Source organism: Bos taurus, chromosome 16 (genome assembly GCF_002263795.3).
Source record: "Bos taurus isolate L1 Dominette 01449 registration number 42190680 breed Hereford chromosome 16, ARS-UCD2.0, whole genome shotgun sequence".
Taxonomy (NCBI): domain Eukaryota; kingdom Metazoa; phylum Chordata; class Mammalia; order Artiodactyla; family Bovidae; genus Bos; species Bos taurus.
In genome coordinates this window covers 76,835,965-76,854,137 of record NC_037343.1, presented here as the reverse complement: position 1 = coordinate 76,854,137, position 18,173 = coordinate 76,835,965, and the positions used below count along the sequence as shown (strand labels likewise).

Below are 18,173 nucleotides of genomic sequence, written 5' to 3'. Positions count from 1 at the left end.
AAAATCAAGAGCTACTGATGTGACCTGATTGCTGGTATTTATTTAATGGAAGAGTCATTATTTTCTTTTTTCAACATTGTCTGATAATGAAGCAAAAAGAAAGCAAAATAACTATCAATGTGCCACTTCAGAAACACAAATATTTGCTAACTTTTTCATTTTGTTGATGTTCTTTTAAGATGTTCTTTAAGATGAATCCCGTGCTTAAGTACTAATAGCCCAGAAAGCCATTCTGGATTAAAATTTTATTTATTTATTTTTAATAAGGCTCAATTAGATGGAGAACAGAGATAAAATTGTTGTCACACATAAAAATATGAATTGAACTGCTTCTTTTTGGATGGATCTTTAACATTGATTTGACCATATGGACACTGCAAAAAAAAGAAAACAAGTTATTGTTGAATTATTTAACAGTCATCTTGGAAAAATGCATATCTCATGGTGAAAAAGAGAGACTGCTGATAATGTTCTATAGATTATTTGATCTACGGCCTACAGACTCAGAGGAGGATGGTGGCAACGTCTGGCAAATGGTCTTAATTAGGGTCCAAGAATCACTTCCTAAATGCATCCTTCCAACTTGAAGAATTTTACCATCAAAAACTCACCCTTAAAAAACATCCTCCAAGTCCTCAATTCAGGCAAAGCTCTTAGGCATTTGATTAGAAACAGCTAATGGCACAGGTAGGAACATCCATAAAAGTGAAGGCTTAATTTATCAATACTGGCTAATACAAGGATTTTAGTGTTGGTTCCTTGATATAAAGTGGGTCAGTTAAAGCAAATGACAACTTCTTCCCCCCAAACATTCAAAGTGGTCTATAAGCAGAGGTTATCTGTTTATAATCTTAACTGCCTAACAATTTCCCTTCCTGTGAAAGGGACCTACTCTAAAAAAGGGTACAGCGAAGGACCCATTCACATTTATTTTTTGCTCAAAATGGGGAAGGGTTACATATTTAGCACATCTTAATCGGTGAGCACAGGGATTTAGGGTCGCTGAAATATGCGTTTTAGGAAATGTACAGCATAAGTGTGGGGTGGTGAGTTTCATGGTTATTTTAAAGACAGAGTAGAAAATAGCTACAGAAAGAACAGGAGGCAGGAGAGAAGGAGGAAGGGAGGGGAAGTAATAATAATAATAATTCAGAAGGAAGAAGAGGAGGAGGAGGGAAGGAAGAAAGAAAGGGAGCAAGGGAGAAGGAAAATCATTACCTTTAACAAAAACCTACCTGCCAATGTTGGGCAAGTATCTATTGATTCAGCTAAAAATGAAAAATAAATGCTTCCTGGGATCTAGTCTGCAATATTCTGGATTTCTTTTCCTGCTGTTTTTGAACTCGCCTAGTGAACACAGCTTATTTGAAACCTCGTGAAAAGTTTCCTCACAATAAAAGAACTCCCATGAATTTCCCATCACGGCATTTCAAGGAACCGATGCTCACGGTGAAATGTTACAAAATTCCATTAACTTTAAAGGTCCTCTGTTGATCCTTAGGACTTTCACTGTCCTAGACTAGGGAAGCTTGTGAAAGTGCACCACAGGTCTATTTAGCATTTTTATTTGACTTGTTTTCAAATAATAGGTATTTATGAACTCACAGAAGCACCGAAAGCTGCTGCTGTACTGCGATCGGAGCTGGTACTCACGTGTCTACAGGCTGAGCCGCAGCACTGGCCTCTCTGCAAGTGGGCCAGCTGGGTGAACACCACGTAGCCGGTAGCTGGGTCCACGTAGTTTAGCTGGCCAGCCTGAAGAGTAATGAAATCAAACAATTCATTCATCTCAAAATTCATCGTATCTCCTCACCATAATTCCTACCCATAAAATACTGCAACATTTTTCTTCAAACAATATTAAACTTCTTCCCAGCAATTTTCGTGGCACTTGCAATTAAGGCCCGCATGCATTCCGACATTATACACAGTCCAACTTTATGTGACATGAGGAGAAAATATAGTTTGAGAAAAACGAGAAGTTGATGGAAAAACAAGAACGCCTCTATACCCAATAACGATGCAGCCACCGCGCAGGTATTTTTCATTCAGTTTCTAGGTAACAAGTTTAATAACAGGTGATTTAATGACTTTAAGAGCTTAAGAGGCTGAAAATGAACTTTCACTCAGAAGTCGCAGTTGCAATTTCAGTGCTTAAAATATGCGGATAATGATTTAAACTTACAGAAAAGGTGCTAATCAAAACCAACGGTCCTTCTAGAAAAAGTGCGGCCTTCGCTATTATTGAACACTTTTCCTTACCTTCATGATGTCTACTCCCCTGCACACTTTGCACTGTTTTCTTTTTTTGGAGTGTTTTTATTACCGTTTTTAAGCAAAATGAAAGTATTGTTTTAGCATATTAACACTCACTGCTTCATGAGTTTGATCAAAAGCAGCTTTTACTACAGCCCTTCAGATGTCAAGGATGCATCCTCTACTTATTCAATCATGGTTTTAAAAAGCTGTCCCAGGAACATGTGTGAAGACAAAGTAAACGATGCAACCTCTTTTATGGATGTGGACTATGTGGCTGACATTATTTATCCTTGAGATTTATTTTTTAACTTTTAATTTTGCAGTGGAGTATAAAAGAGCCAGACTCGACTGAGTGACTTTCACTTTCACAACTGATTAACAATGTTGTGATAGGGGCACTTCCTTGATGGTCCAGTGGCTGGGACTCCGAGCTCCCATTGCAGGGGGCCTGGGTTTGATCCCTGGTCAGGAAGCTAGATCCCACTTCATGCAAATAAGAATTCAAATTCTACACCAAAAGATCCTGTCTGCTGCAAGACCCAGCACAGCCAAACAAATAAATACTTAAAAACAGAAAAACAACGTTGTAATAGTTTCAGGTGGACAGCAAAGGGGCTCAGCCATACATACAAAGATCAGCCCTGGGTGTTCTTTGGAAGGAATGATGCTAAAGCTGAAACTCCAGCACTTTGGCCACCTCATGAGAAGAGCTGACTCATTGGAAAAGACTCTGATGCTGGGAGGGATTGAGGGCAGGAGGAGAAGGGGACGACAGAGGATGAGATGGCTGCATGGCATCACTGACTTGATGGATGTGAGTTTGAGTGAACTCCAGGAGTTGGTGATGGACAGGGAGGCCTGGCGTGCTGCGATTCATGGGGTCGGAAAGAGTTGGACGCAACTGAGCGACTGAACTGAACTGAACTGATGCACGCATTCTCAGTCATGTCCTACTCTTTACAACCGAGTAGGATCCTCTATCCATGGGACTCTCCAGGCAAAAATACTGGAGTGGGTTACCATCCCTCCTCCAGGGGATCTTCCCAGCCCAGGAACTGAACCCACGTCTCTTCTGTCTCCTGCATTGGTAGGTGGGTCCTTTACCACTAGCACCACCCGGGAAGCCCACGTGTATCTGATCTCCCCCAAACTCTCCTCCCATCCAGGCTGCCACATAACACTGAGAAGGGTTCTCTGTGCTGTACGGTAGGTCCTGGATGGTTATCTGTTTTAGACACAGCAGTGTGGCCATGTTGATCCCAGACTCCCCAGCTATCTGTTCCCTTTGGCAACCATAGACTCATTCTCTAAGTCTGTGGGTCTGTTTCTGTCTTGTAAATAAGTTCATTTGTATCATTTCTTTTTAGATTCCACATAAAAGGGGTGTCATGTCCATTTGTCACCCCATGGACTATATAGTCCATGGAATTCTCCAGGCCAGAATACTGGAATTGGTAGCCATTCCCTTCTCCAGGGGATCATCCCAACCCAGGGATCAAACCCAGATCTCCTACACTGCGGGTCGATTCTTTACCAGCCGAGCTACCAGGGAAGCCCCACTTTCACTTTCAAACTATATTTCTCCTTCTCTGTCTGACTTACTTCAGTCAGTATGACAATTTCTTGGTCCGTCCATGTTGCTGCAAACGGCACTATTTCATTCTTTTTAACTAGCCTTGGGATTTTGAAGGGGAAAAACTTTCTCCTGGACTTTTTCTGTAACCCTTTTACCATGCAGTAAGTGCACCACTCTTGCATAGAGCCTTTCCATTAAATTACATGTGACACTGAAATGTCTTCTGACTTACATTTTCGTGTGTGCCACAAACTGCTTCTTCGGAGTGTCTTCCTTAATGGCTGGATATTTTGTTCTAGTTCGGCTTTTAATCAGCTATAGCTCATGAATAAAGTGTGGAGCAAAAGAACAATTAGAGTTCAAGTCTAGGCCTCCTTCAAGGCAACAAGGGCAGCAGAAATCCCACAATGGAGTCCCAAGGCCCAGTCTAAGGGGCCTCCAAAATCCTTTGGGGTCACAGAAGCAGATTACATGAGACCAGAGGCACTAAACACCCACTGTCAAGACCTCACTTCTTTATTAATACAAAGTCAGTGTTGGAAGACTTGGAAGAAAAGCGAAAAAACACTGGTAATTCTGTCTGCAGACATCTCTCTGCTTTTCATAGCTGGGGGTCTTCTGAGAGCAAATTGCCTGGAGCCTGGGAGCTTTACAGACTGCTTCTGGGTATGGGCAGCTCTCTTGCTTTCCCTGTTGATGGGGAAACTCTGAGCTCGTTGGCTGCCTGCACAAACTGAATTTATCCTTAGTGAATGAGCCTTAGGTAATGGTGGCAACAGACAAAGGTGGGGCAGGAATGCTGACCGAGAGCGAGATGTCCAGGGAGGCAGATCAGCAAAGGTAAGAGAGCTGCCTGCCTGCAGGTGTGGGAGAAGGACCGGGGCAGGGGGCTCTGATTTGTTGAATAAGAATAACAAGCTTGTTATCAGCTTTACTTATAGGCTCTGGGACAGTCATTTAACCCGCAATGCTGACACTGATGGATTTCCTGAGTTAGAAAATGTTTCTTTCCCAGGCTGATGGAGCCCATCTTTCCAGGCCACTGGTGTTTGCTCTATAGAGAATGACACTTTTTGCTTCTATTTACACATTTATATGGTGAAATGTGCTTAGTTGCTCGGTCGTGTCTGACTTTTTGCGGCCCCATGGATTATAGCCCACCAGGCTCCTTTGTCCATGGGGTTCTTCAGGCAAGAATACTGGAATGGGTTGCCATGCCCTCCTGCAGGGGTTCTTCCTGACCCAGGGATAGAACCCAGGTCTCCCGCACGGCAGGCGGATTGTTTACCATCTTGAGCCACCAGGGAAGCCCATATGGTGAAGTATGGGAACAAATTACACATGTTATTTTAAAAAGAGTATAAACAAGAACAATAAAAGCTGCCAGTCATTTCCTAAAGAGTCTCTGTGCAGAAGTTTCAACACTGGAATGAATCAGGGAGTGGATCTCAGAGCCTACTAACTGCCAGCAAAAAAGTCCACTTCAGGCAACCTGCAAGTTTTCCTTCTCTGCTCTCTTGGCTCCAGCTCAGACCTGGTTAACATCAGACCGTGAAGGACTGATCACCTGCAGTGTATCACAGGCTGCTTTCATATCCCTTTTTGTATCTTTATCATAGAACTCACTTGCTCTTTAAAGATGATGCAAATATAAATCAGATCAGATCAGATCAGTCGCTCAGTCGTGTCCGACTCTTTTCGACCCCATGAATCACAGCGTGCCGGGCCTCCCCGTCCATCACCAACTCCCGGAGTTCACTGAGACTCACGTCCATCGAGTCAGTGATGCCATCCAGCTATTCATTCTCTGTCGTCCCTTCTTCTCCTGTCCCCAATCCCTCCCAGCATCAGAGTCTTTTCCAATGAATCAACTCTTCACATGAGGTGGCCAAAGTACTGGAGTTTCAGCTTTACACATCATTCCTTCCAAAGAAATCCCAGGGCTGATCTCCTTCAGAATGGACTGGTTGGATCTCCTTGCAGTCCAAGGGACTCTCAACTTATGTAGTCTAAGATATTAGAAAGCATGATGGGAGGAGACAACTTTTGATTTTAGTGTTGCCAAACCCCGAACCAGAGAAAACAGCTCAAGATTACGAAGCAGCTCAAGATTACGAAGAATGTAGACTCCTGATTATAGTTTCCTTATGTAACTGTGCTCTGAGAGGTGCAAAGGACGAAAGGATGGTAGCAAAAATTAAATTTTAAAAAAAGTTCATCTTTGAAATCATTGGTGTTAAACTGATACTGCGGATAAAAACACACATATTTTCCTGTGACTTCTCATATCCTCTACCTCCTACATCAATGCTTCACACCCCTCCAACACACATACACACACACACACACAGCGTGATGATGGACCCCATGGAGTTTAGTTCGGACACAGATTAGAAGGGAGCTGCACTCATACTGAGCCATCAGGGAAACCCCATACTCAAGATAGATACATGTTAATTCTTCGCTGAGAATAGGGAACTGTGGCTAGTTTTCAGGAGAAAAGTTCAGAACGGGACCCAACCGCGGGACCAGAGGCCAGAAACACGCCTATGCCGGCCTCTAGCCACCTGGTGCGGGGACGCGCATGCGCACAGACACCCCGGGCGGCGGGGCGGGACGGGACGCCCGGGGGGCGGGGCCTCGCGGCGCGGGCTCAAGGCCCCTGGACGGAGTCCCGGGAGGGGCGGGGCTTAGGCGTCTCGGGAGGCGGGGCCTCACCGCGCAAGCGCACGGCCCTCCGGTGGGGGCCGCGGGCGGGGCGGGGCAAGGCGGGTCGGGGGCCGCGGGCGGGGCGGGGCCTCACTGCGCAAGCAGCCGCGTGTAGCTCCGCGATCCTCCGCTCCGCCGCCGTTAACTCTTGGCTCGCCGGGCGCTTGGTCGCTTCCTCCGGCCCGCCCCGCGAGTCAGGCCCGGGGCCACCGCCGTCTTCCCGCGCAACGGAGCAGAGGGGGACGCCGCGGCGCCGTCGGAACGCTGTTCCGTCACGGGGCGGCCGCTCTGGCGGCGCGGCGGCGGGCTGCGTCCTCCTGAGCGCGGACGCCGGGACCCGCCAGGCCGCCATGGCCGCCTCCTGAGGAGGCGGGGCGCGGGGGCGGGGGGTGGGCCGGGCTGCGCGCGCGGGGCCTGGCGGAGCTCGGGCTGTCGGACCCAGCCGCCAACCCCGCGCCTCGGCCCTCGGGGAAGGGCCCCGACTCCCCTTCCCACCCCGGCCTCGAGCCTCCGGAGCCCGCCCTCCGGTTCTGGACCCCGGCCCGCACCCCTGACCGCAGACTGAGGGACCTCCTCACCCTTCCCGACCCCGAGCTTGACCCCTGCGGACCCCGCCCGCGCCCTGAGGACCGGACCGCGGGCCGTCCGCCGGCCCTGCGGCCCTGCCCGGAGATGAGGTGGATTCGGGCGGCTGAGAAGACTCCCGCAGGACGCGGGGACCGGAGATCGTGCCTTCTCCAGCCTCAGGACCTCCGCTCCAAGTTTCCCATTGGTCTTCTGACAGGACACGTGGACATTCTTTTTCTCCTGTCAAACTGGCCTTGGGATCTTTTCCGCATAATCGCTACAACTGATAAAGTGCCAGAAAGTGATCCGAGTGGCCCAGGTTCATTTATGAGCTTGGGCTCATCCAGGAAAGGCTTGAGTATTTGCAGGTGCTGTGTGCTGGGAGGGGAGCCCTCGCGCGCCTGGCTCTCTGACCCAGACTAACCTGAGGACCAAAAGCAGGAAGAGGCGGCGGTTTCAGGTTGCTAAGTAATTTGCAAAACCGAAACTTAAGATTATATTTCCTGTCTGAAAGATGAAAGTTATCCCGCTTCTCCCCAAAAAACTGACTGAGAAAATTAGCACACATCTCAGGAGGTAATGTCAGGTGTTAGAATTAACAGTACTCCTGCCTCCTCCCCTCAGCCTGTGTTTCAGGCTTGAAGAGTAAACTGTTTTGTAAGTGTTCTTTACTTTTTGAAGAACTGAGAGCAGCAGTTGACCCCTGAGGATAAGAGCAGATTGTAGAGTGGTACACAAAGATGAAGGCAGACCATCACCACTCCTTTTTGACATCTGCATTTACCTTGCAACCCTGGCATTATATTTGTATTCTTAGTCGGCGCTGATTGAAATGACCCTATTGGTCCGTTGTAAATCTCATAGTAATTAATAAATTGGGATCTTCTTTTGTAAATCTGCTTCCTTTGTGCTGGCATAATAAATCAGGTTCTGGAGAATGCTTAGTGATCTGAGAAAAGTTTAAAACCTGGGGGGCCGAGGAGGGACCCTCAGTAAAACTGGAAAGGGCAACTGTGGTTATAAAGGGAATTGACTGTGAATCAGCTGTGTGTTTGTGTTTTTTGCCAAACCAAATTCTCGAAGTGAGTCTGGAAGTTCTTATTGATTACATTGTTTTTAAAATTGAGGATGAGGACCAGTTAATAGTTTGTAACATTAATTCAAAGGATAGAGACCGAATTTTACAGAAATGAAATAGACTATTACCACATTCATGATAGAAAATAGTCATCTACAAAGAGTGAATACTGGTTTTGTGAAACATTTGCTATACTGAATGAGGGGGCAGGTGTGAATATAAAGGGGTGTGAGTGAGGGAGATGTTTGTGAATGGTAGTAGTAGCAATTCTGTGTTCTGATCCTGTCAAAAGTCTACAGCTGTGCTTAGAGGTAGAACTAGAGTACTTTGTTCCGAAGTCCCATTCCTAGCCTTGGTACTGTGTTACAAATATGGAAAATGTAACCAGTTGGGGAAACTGGGTGAAGGGAACCTGCTGTGCTATTTTTACAACTTCTGGTGAACCCACAGGTGGCTCAGATGGCATATCATCTGGCTGCAATGTGGGAGACCTGGGTTTGATCCCTGGGTCAGGAAGATCCCCTGGAGAAGGAAATGGCAACCCACTCCAGTACTCTTGCCTGGAAAATTCCATGGATGGAGGAGCCTGATAGGCTACAGTCCATGGGGTCCCAAACAGTTGGACATGACTGAATGACTTCACTTTCACTTTCAATTAGTTTAAAATTTAAAAACCTTAAATGCAAAAAGGGATATAAAAATAGTGTTCAGATTACTGGGTAAAGGAAATCACTGAGTTAACCAGAACCTTAGATTATATCCTCCATTGCCAGGTTTAAAAATCGTCTGTCAGTTAAAAGCCTTCGGGCATTTAGGCCCCAGAAGCTGTTTTGCACTCAGGTGTTATCAGTGTGTGCATTCTTTTAGATACATATCCTTAAATCTCAAAAAACTAAGATCATGGCATCTGATCCCATCAGTTCATGTCAAATAGATGGGGAAACAATGGAAACAGTGAGACTTTATTTTTGGGGGCTCCAAAATCACTGCAGATGGTGACTGCAACAGTGAAATTAAAAGACACTTGCTCCTTGGAAGAAAAGCTATGACCAACCTAGATGGCATATTAAAAAGCAGAGACATTACTTTGCCAACAAAGGTCCATCTAATCGAAGCTATGGCTTTTTCCCAGTAGTCATGTGTGGATGTGGGAGTTGGACTATAAAGAAAGCTGAGTGCCAAAGAATTGATGCTTTTGAACTGTGGTGTTGGAGAAGACTCTTGAGAGTCCCTTGGACAGCAAGGAGATCCATCCAGTCCATCCTAAAGAAAATCAGTCCTGAATATTCATTGGAAGGACTGAAGCTGAAGCTCCAGTGCTTTGGCCACCTGATGTGAAGAACTGACTCATTTGGAAAGTCCCTGATGCTGGGAAAGATTGAAGGCAGGACGATGAGATGGTTGGATGGCGTCACCGATTTGATGGACATGAGTTTGAGCAAGCTCTGGGGGTTGGTGAGGGACAGGGAAGCATGGTGTGCTGCAGGCCACGGGGTTGCAAAGAGTTGAACACGACTGAGCAACTGAACCGAAATCTTACCAGAGCTGGAAACCTATGTAATTAACAGTTGATGAAGTATCTTAGTATAAATAATAGTTTCCAGATTTGATCATTTAATTAGAGTATCGTTCATCTACCCCTTTCAGTTTTTGTCTCATCTTCACATTTGGGAGTGTCAAGGCACGTCAAGCAACTTTCATTCACTGCATCTCTTGTTTGAAAGAGCCTCCTTGGATCTTGTTGCCTACCTTATTCTGCTGTTGCTGCTGCTAAGTCGCTTCAGTCGTGTCCAACTCTGTGCGACCCCATAGACAGCAGCCCACCAGGCTCCCCCGTCCCTGGGATTCTCCAGGCAAGAACACTGGAGTGGGTTGCCATTTCCTTCTCCAATGCATGAAAGTGAAAGTGAAGTTGCTCAGTCGCCTCCGACCCTTAGCAACCCCAAGGACTGCAACCTACCAGGCTCCTCGGTCCATGGGATTTTCCAGGCAGGAGTACTGGAGTGGGGTGCCATCACCTTCTCCGATACCTTATTCTAGCATGTGTTAATTTCCTCTTAGATTCTCTGTGCTAAAGCAGACAGAACTGTGTGAAAGTGGGGTGCACAGCGTTCCACCCTAGAACGGCACCTTAGTCCCCGCTTTCTTTAGAATGCACTTACACCCAGGTTGGCTCTAGGAAGGGTTTTGTACCACCGCTGCATGTTCCATGATGTGACATACATTCTGTACTCCTTCTTGTCGTCTTCGATGTTTGTGTTGACATTGAACATGCTTGTTATTTGGAGGAGGAGGAAGAAGGTGTTTCAGAGACAGGTGTTTCCCTGTTCCATTTGTATCCATTTTTTTCAGTAGCTACATGAGGCTTCTAGGCGGCAGGACGTGGGTCGGGTGGCTTTACTTGGGTACAGTAGAAGGGAGAGGCACTTGGCCCAGGTGCAGGGCCTTGGCCATGGCTCAGACTGAGTTTCTTCCTTACTGCTGAAGGCTGCTTCCTGTGGGTGAAAGATGGGGTAAAAGGCTCCTAGGTTTCTCTTCCTTGTCCCTCTGAAAGAGAGTCTGGTAGAGCTCCTGGGGGAGAAGAAGCCTTTTTGGCCCCAGAAGTCCTAACAGCCATCTTTTTATTGTGTGTCCGTCCATGAACCAATCTTCATGAGTATGGGTTGTGCTGAAGACAACTGGGGCCTGCCCAGGGCACTGCCTGGGAACAGTTGTGTACTGATGGTGGGGATACAGTTAACCGACGTCCACCAGCGTGACTTGCAAAGGCAAAGCAAACTCCTCTAGCTCGCCAGTCCTTTTAGCATTTAGCATGTTGTGTTTTTGGCTGCACTGGGCAGGATCTTAATTCCTGGACCAGGGATTGAACTCCTGCCCCCTGCAGTGGATTCATGGAGCCCTAACCTCTGGATCTACAGGGAATTCCCTAGTATTAATTGTTTATCATTTAAAACATTTTTCACTGGTCTCTGGTTCCCCTCTGGACATCTTTCCTTTGATTGCCCACAATTATTTGCTCCATTTTAGCTTTTTATATGTAATAATTTGGGGGCATTGTTTTCCCAACAGATCATAAATAAGACAGGAGGGAGGATGGTGGGGAGCACGTTCTTCTCATCTTTGTGTCTCCACAGCCCATCTCACACTTTGTTGTTCTATGACACTTGGGCTTCCCTGGTGGCTTAGTGCTGGAGAATCTGCCTGCCCATTCAGGAGCCCCAGGAGACGCGGGTTTGATCCAGGGTCGGGAAGATGCCCTGGAGAAGGCCGCCAACTCCAGTGTTCTTGTCTGGGAAATCCCATGGACAAAGAAGCCTGCAGCCCAGGGGGTCGCACAGTCAGATGCGACTGAGCACACTCGTACTGTGACACTCAGTGAATGAAGTCTTTTCCAGTGGGCGAATGAATCCATGGATTTTTCCTTCAGAAATCTACAATCCTTAAGTAGTAGATGGGCACTTCATATGAAATTCTAAAATTAACATTTTTACATAACAATGCAAATTTGAGAAATTAATGATTGCAAATAAATACCATAAAAACTGGATGATAAAGATGCTAACTCTGAGGTCATGTTAACTTGTCTTTATTGAGTTACATTGGGCCGTTTTACTGACGGCTCAGATGCACACATTATCAAACTGAACTAAGCCCCAGAAAAGCTGCCTGGGGTTGCCTTTGAAATGTCACCGGTGTTACCTTTTCAGTAACTATGAATGTATTGCCCTAGGAGTGGGCCAGTGGGTGCTGGGGTCCGAGAGCCACCCGCAGAGGTCCTGTGCAGACACTGCCTGATGGCACAGTTGTTTGCACGCGATTTGTGTATCTGATGCTTTTCAGATCGCGGAATGGCATGTCGTGGCGTGTCACACCATGGCTCCGCGTACAGCGCATTTCACTCTCAATCCTCATGATTGAGAGCAAAGGTTACACGCCCCTGAGGTCACCCACAGGGAATCTTTGTTTCCTTCCATGAGACATCCGGCAGTACCCTTTGTCTCACTGAGCTGGTCTTAGAAAATTCTTGGGGGAATTACAGCCGTTTCTGTTTGCGAGCCCAGCGCACCTAGGCTGTCTTCCCTAGCGCCCACCCACCAGTGCCGCCTGCCCCGAGCTCCCGGGCCCTCGGCTCCCCTCCATCCCTCGTTTCTGTCTCCTGGAGGAGCTGTGGATGTGCTGCCTGACAGGAATCGATCTAGCTGTTGCGGGTCCTCTTCCACCCTCTCCATCATCCTCTGCCGAGCAGTAGGCCAGTAGCTTTGCCCACCTCTAGGGTGAGGAGCAGGCATGACCTGAGGGTTAAATGTGGGCCATGCGTCCAGTGCTTGGCTGACTGCTTTGAAAGCGCTGATCACCTACTTCTTCAGCAGCCCTCAGCCTCTCCCACTGCACACTCTGCCCTCACGCAATTTTATCTGTGTTTATGTTTTTAATGTTTCTTGCACGCTCACGACTCCCAGATCTCTGGTTCACGCTTGTGAGGTCCACACATCCATCTACTCTCCACCCACCTGTAGTACAGATATAAATACCCCTGAGCTCAGAATGGACTTTGTGATCATTCCCTTCCAAATACTACTTCGCCATTTATTTCCTCTTTAAAATATATGTATTTTAAAATCTAATTGCAGAGAGTGCTAGTTGCTACATTGGAGATCTTTCCTTGTGGCCCACAGGCTTAGTTGCCCCGAGGCATGTGGGATCTCAGTTCCTTGATCAGTGATTGAACCCAAGTCCCCTGTATTCCAAGGTGGATTCTTAACCACTGGACCATTAGGGAAGTCCCGTCGCTGCTTTTAAAGGCACAGCTAATTCAGAGAATTTTTTCCCCCCAGATTTTCTTCCCACATCCCTGCATCCAGGTGATCACCAAGTCTTACCCGTTTTACGTCTTTGTGTCTCAAAGTTGTCTTCCTTTGCCTGTCTTTGTTCTAGTTCAGTTTGTTACCATTTCTTTCCCCAGGGCGACAGCTGGAACAGAACAAGTAACAAGGACTTATTCCGTATCAGGGCCCTCTGCTAAATGGCTGGAGATGGATTGTTTATACATTGCCCATGATATTTATTCTGACAAGAATACCCCTCATCTCCTGGGAGTGGTGATGTTATACCTGTGCTTGAAGCCTCCGCCCCTACGACCCCTCCTCTGTGAAGCCCTGTCTGACTGCTCACCTTGCTCATTGCCTCCTCTGCAGCCTGAGCTGGGCAGACCACCTCAGCCCTCCACAGTATCCAAAACGTGTCTCTATATTTGCACTTTCTTACTTTTTGGCCTTGTGTTTATGAGGGCTTTTTTATTGGCAACTCGTGAGGTCTTCAAGGGAAAAAGATTGTCTTAATCATCTTTTTTATCTCTACCAGCACAATTACATAGAAAATGCTAAAAAAAAAAAAAATGCTTGTTGAAGTGAACAGATGAATAAATAGCGACAAAATCCCACACCTGAGTCACACAGTAAAGAAATGATACAAATGCACTTTTCCCTAATATCTTATGGTTAAGATCAGCATTGGTTATATCCACACGTCAGTCAATCTCAGCCTGTTGTTCTGAGAGACAATACCTACCATAACAACGAGGTAACCATGATTTTATTTGGCAATCCAGTCAGTAGGCTCCCCCTGAGCAGTCACTGAACTAATGGTAGGTGCCGTGTATGGGTTGCATTTCAAATGAAGTCAGTGTATGTTGACAGTAAAGCGCAGCCTTGTTAGCCCTGAACAATCATTCCAATTATAAACTACATGCACACAATCACTGTCATATAAAATATCCAGACTAATTACCTCTAGCCCTTTTGTCATGCAGGGATTCAAAATGAAACCTACTCTTCAGGATGTTCAGTACCAGCAGTGTATTTCCCAGAAAGAACATTGCTGAAGATCTAGCAAGAACGTGATTCCATTTGTACCTTATTACAATAAATGGATTAGAATTGCGCTTTTAAAATGACACGGCCAGCCCTTGATCTGTAGGATTTCCCACACACCAGCACAGAGATGTCGGTTACGGTCGTCAGCAGCACATACAAATCGGAGCCGTGTTCTCTGCACTCACCGCTGCCTGAGGGAGAAAGCACGTCCACTGTTCCATGACCACACTGAAAGGCACCCTGAGCTTCAGGTCAAGTGCCCGTGACACTGACGTGTCTGACTCGTCTGCCGAGTGCGATCCGTGGCAGTATCCTCCCCGTGGTGGACGGGAGGGACGAGCCTCCGCGATCAGCACAGCACACACGCCGTTCACATTTACTCCAAGTGTGAAATCGATGCCTCTGTGGGACCCTGTGGAACACGGATCTTCTGCGTGCAGCTAAACACTTGCTATGAATGGTTGTATTTGTATGATTGTGTGAGGGCGTCATCACCACCCACTGCTCTGTCTGACAGCATCTCTTGATGACATGTTTTGATAGCATTGTTGAAAATAGCTTTGGATGTGTCTATGCTTGCGACTTTTTCAGCTTTTCCTTCATGGACTTTGAAGTTCTGTTGTTAGGGGCATAAATATACTGGATTGTTATGTGCACTTGTATGACCCCCTTACCTTTATATAACGTCCTTCTGATATTTTTCTTTGTTCTGAAATCCGCTTTGTTTGATATTCATATAAGCACTCCAGCTTTCTTAGGATGTGTTGTAATGGTATAAGCTCTTCGTATCCTTTTATTTTGGGGGGCTTCCCTGATGGCTCAGATGGTAAAGCGTCTGCCTACAATGTGGGAGACCAGGGTTCAATTCCTGGGTGGGAAGATCTCCCGGAGAAGGAAACGGCAACCCCCTCCAGTATTCTTGCCTGGAAAATCCCATGGATGGAGGAACCTGATGGGCTACAGTCCATGCGGTCACAAAGAGTCGGACACGACTGAGTGACTTCACTTTCCTTTTTATTTGTCTTTACAGTAAAAGTGTGTTTCTTTTAGGATCATATAATTGGGTCTTTTATTTTATTTTTTATTTTTATTTTTTTACATTTGAATAGAAAATTTATTATTTTCATTTTCCAAGTGTTTGCTTTTTCTATCAGGGGAAAAAAAAAGAAATCTTAAGGACAGTTGTCACTTGCTGCCAAATTGAGGGTAGTCTTTCTCTGGTGATTTAGTCTCTAAGTTGTGTCTGACTCTTGTGACCCCATGGACTATAGCCTCCCAGGTTCCTCTGTCCGTGGAATTCTCCAAGGCAAGAATACTGGAGTGGGTTGCCGTTTCCTTCTCCACTTTTTATTTTTAAGAAGTATCTATTTATGCCTCCTTGGGTCTCCCTTGTGACACTCGGGCTTCTCTCGAGTTGTGGCGCAGGCTCGTTGCCCCGCGGCCTGTGGGATCTTACTCCTCGATCGGGGATTGAACCCGCACCCCCTGTCTTGGAAGGCAGGTCCTTAACCACTGGACTACCAGGGAAGTCCCTAGTTGTTTTTCTTTTTTTAATCCAGTTTCACAGTCCCTTCATTTTAATTGCTTTTTAGGCCTGTGGTGGGGTAATGGTGGTCCCCCTAAAATGCATGTCTGTGCTCTCATCTCGGGAACCTGTCTGTTAATGTTACCTTTGACAGGGGAAAAGGGCCCTTTCAGATGTAATTAAGCTAAGGATTTTGAGATGAGGGGATCGTCCTGGATTGTCCGAGGCGGGGGTGTGAATCAAGTGGCAAATGTCCTTAAAACTGACATACAGAGGATGTGGGGACGCCACCATGGGGGCTGCGCCTGGCGGGAAGCAGCCTGGAGCCCAGGGAGCTTCGCGAGGCAAGAAAGGGCCTCCCCGAGACTCCCCGAGGCGTGGCAGAAGCCCTCCTGGACTTCGGCCTCCAGTCCCCCACGCTGTCAGTAAATCACTGTCATTTTCAGCCTGATAAAACATTTCTGCATCATTCAGGCTCCACCTGAAATGGCTTTTCCTCCTTCAACCTGTTCATGTGCACATAAAATGTGATCTCTTGCTCTGCGTGACGGCTGGTTTGTAAAACTGACGCCTTTCAGACATAGTTGGAGTCACCAGACCATGCTGTAATCAACAAGCCCATACTAGACTTCAGCAGAAGCCTTGAGGAAAACTGAGGCACCCTTGCTGACAGCTGCGCCCACCGCCCAACATGTGAATAAGGTCACCTGAGCCCATCCTCAGTCAGTTTCAGATGCACACAGACTCAGGAGTGACTTCTGAGGAGAAGAGAAAAAGAGCTGCTCAACTGAGCTGGCCCAGTTTGCGGCTCATGGAGTCATGACGGGTAAAATGGTTGTTGGCTTAAGTCAGTGGGTGTACTGGGGTAACTTGTGTCATCAGGGGTTCACTGAAACACTTTCTTAACCCCCGTGTTTCAGTCACAGCAAGGTAACTGCTGTAATGAGCACCAACGAGATCCGAACGAGTTTCTAGCGTGAAAGTTTGCTTACTCGTGCAAAACCCACTGGAGATGTTTTCCGTCAGTCAGCCCTCCTGGTCAGCCCACCTTGAAGTAGAGCAGGAATTCGGTGTCCTTTGGCACCCAGTCTTTTTATTTATTCAAAATTGTTTTTATTTGGCTGCTCTGGGTCTTAGTTGTGGCATGCAGCAACTTTTAGTTGGAGCATGTGGGATCTGGTTCCCCGACCAGGGATTGAAACCAGGACCCCGCACTGGGAGCAGAGTCTTAGCCACTGGGCCACCAGGGAAGTCCCTGCACCACTACTGTCAACTGATAGCCTCTGAACCCACCAAAAGGTACTTTAACCACCTTGGCCTGGAAGTGACCGCATCCACCGGCCACATCTCCTCACCCGGATGGAAATGGATCCGGACCCGCCCTTGCCATCTCTGATTCACCCTCAGCCCCTTCCCTCTCCACAGCTCCTTCAGACATGAATAATCACAGGTCCTTCTCCCAACACGGAGCCATAGCCTTAAAGTGTCGTGTCGTATCTACTAGCTGCTGTTGTAATACCCAATGTAAATCCTCCTATGTGGTGGAGCTGCCCCAATGAACATCTGTAATCTTCCATAGTTTTCTGTGTACATTTAGAAACTCTTCATTTAAATCTCACGACATTTTAAGATACAAACTATGTAATCATAGCAAATTTTTACAAGTGGTACAACAGAGGACCAAAGATTTCTGAGGGATTTGTCCGAAGTTACCAGCTGGGAAATGGCAGAGCTGGAACTGAAACTCTGACTTTTCAGTCTTTTTCACACTGTCATGTATATTTAAGGAGACTAAAGCTCTGCCTCCCACTTCACAACTTACCCTCTATCCAGTTCAGTCACATTTTGTTCATTCTTCTCTCTGAATGTCTTTCCCTTCCTTTGACTTCCCATTGAAATCTTACCCGGTGTGGGTTGTTGTCATTTCACGCCTCAGTTATTGCAAAAGACTCCTAAGTTATAATTATTGCCTATACGTTGTTCCTCCTCTATCTCACTCTTAACACTGCTGTCAAAATAGCAGTACTAACACACCGTTTTAATTGTTATCTTCTGGTTCAAAATTCCTCAGTGTCACCATCTTACACATAAGTTAAATTGTGAACTCATTAGCTAGGCATTTTTGGTGCTCCCACGCTTGGGCCCCTGAAATCCCTTTCTGCTTTTATGTCCTGTTACTCTCTACATCAAACATTCTGTGCTAGTCACGCCGACTGACCCAGTGTCCACGACGTTGCAGGCATACTACGTTGTCTCCACAACAGTTGTTCCCTCCCTATCCCCCAGATCCGTCTCATTGTCCATCACTCCCCCATGCAGCCCTGAGATAAACTCTGACCAGTTTCTGTCAGTCTTCGAAATCCCATTCTTCTTGATTGATTAATACGAAGGCTCCTACCAACGAGACACAGGGAAATTCTGTAGGAAGGCCCCTAGGAAAGGTTTTTTTACTCTTATAACAAGACGTGGAGGACCTCAGTTTCCAGATATATGGCATGGTAGATAGCCTTAAAAATATCCCTTACAAAATGCCTAAATGGAAAAATAAAACCATATTTTAAAATACACAGTTAAACCTGAAAAATT

At 46.6% G+C, this 18,173-nt stretch overlaps 1 protein-coding gene across 2 annotated transcripts; it reads right to left on the bottom strand.

Moving 5' to 3' along the window:
- Positions 1-230: 230 nt before the first annotated feature.
- On the bottom strand, positions 231-6,907 carry C16H1orf53 (chromosome 16 C1orf53 homolog). 2 transcript variants are annotated; one of them, XM_024976906.2, is made up of 3 exons: positions 6,639-6,907; positions 1,654-1,755; positions 231-374 (listed from the first exon to the last, which is right to left on the bottom strand). In XM_024976906.2, the coding sequence occupies exons 1-3, from the start codon at positions 6,894-6,896 to the stop codon at positions 303-305; spliced, it is 432 nt and encodes a 143-aa protein (XP_024832674.1). In that variant the 5' UTR covers positions 6,897-6,907; the 3' UTR covers positions 231-302. The 2 variants fall into 2 exon arrangements, with proteins under 2 accessions (XP_024832674.1, XP_059731823.1); XM_059875840.1 differs by lacking the exon at positions 231-374 and adding an exon at positions 4,068-4,150 and having other exon boundaries at positions 1,664-1,755.
- Between the last annotated feature and the right edge of the window lie 11,266 nt (positions 6,908-18,173).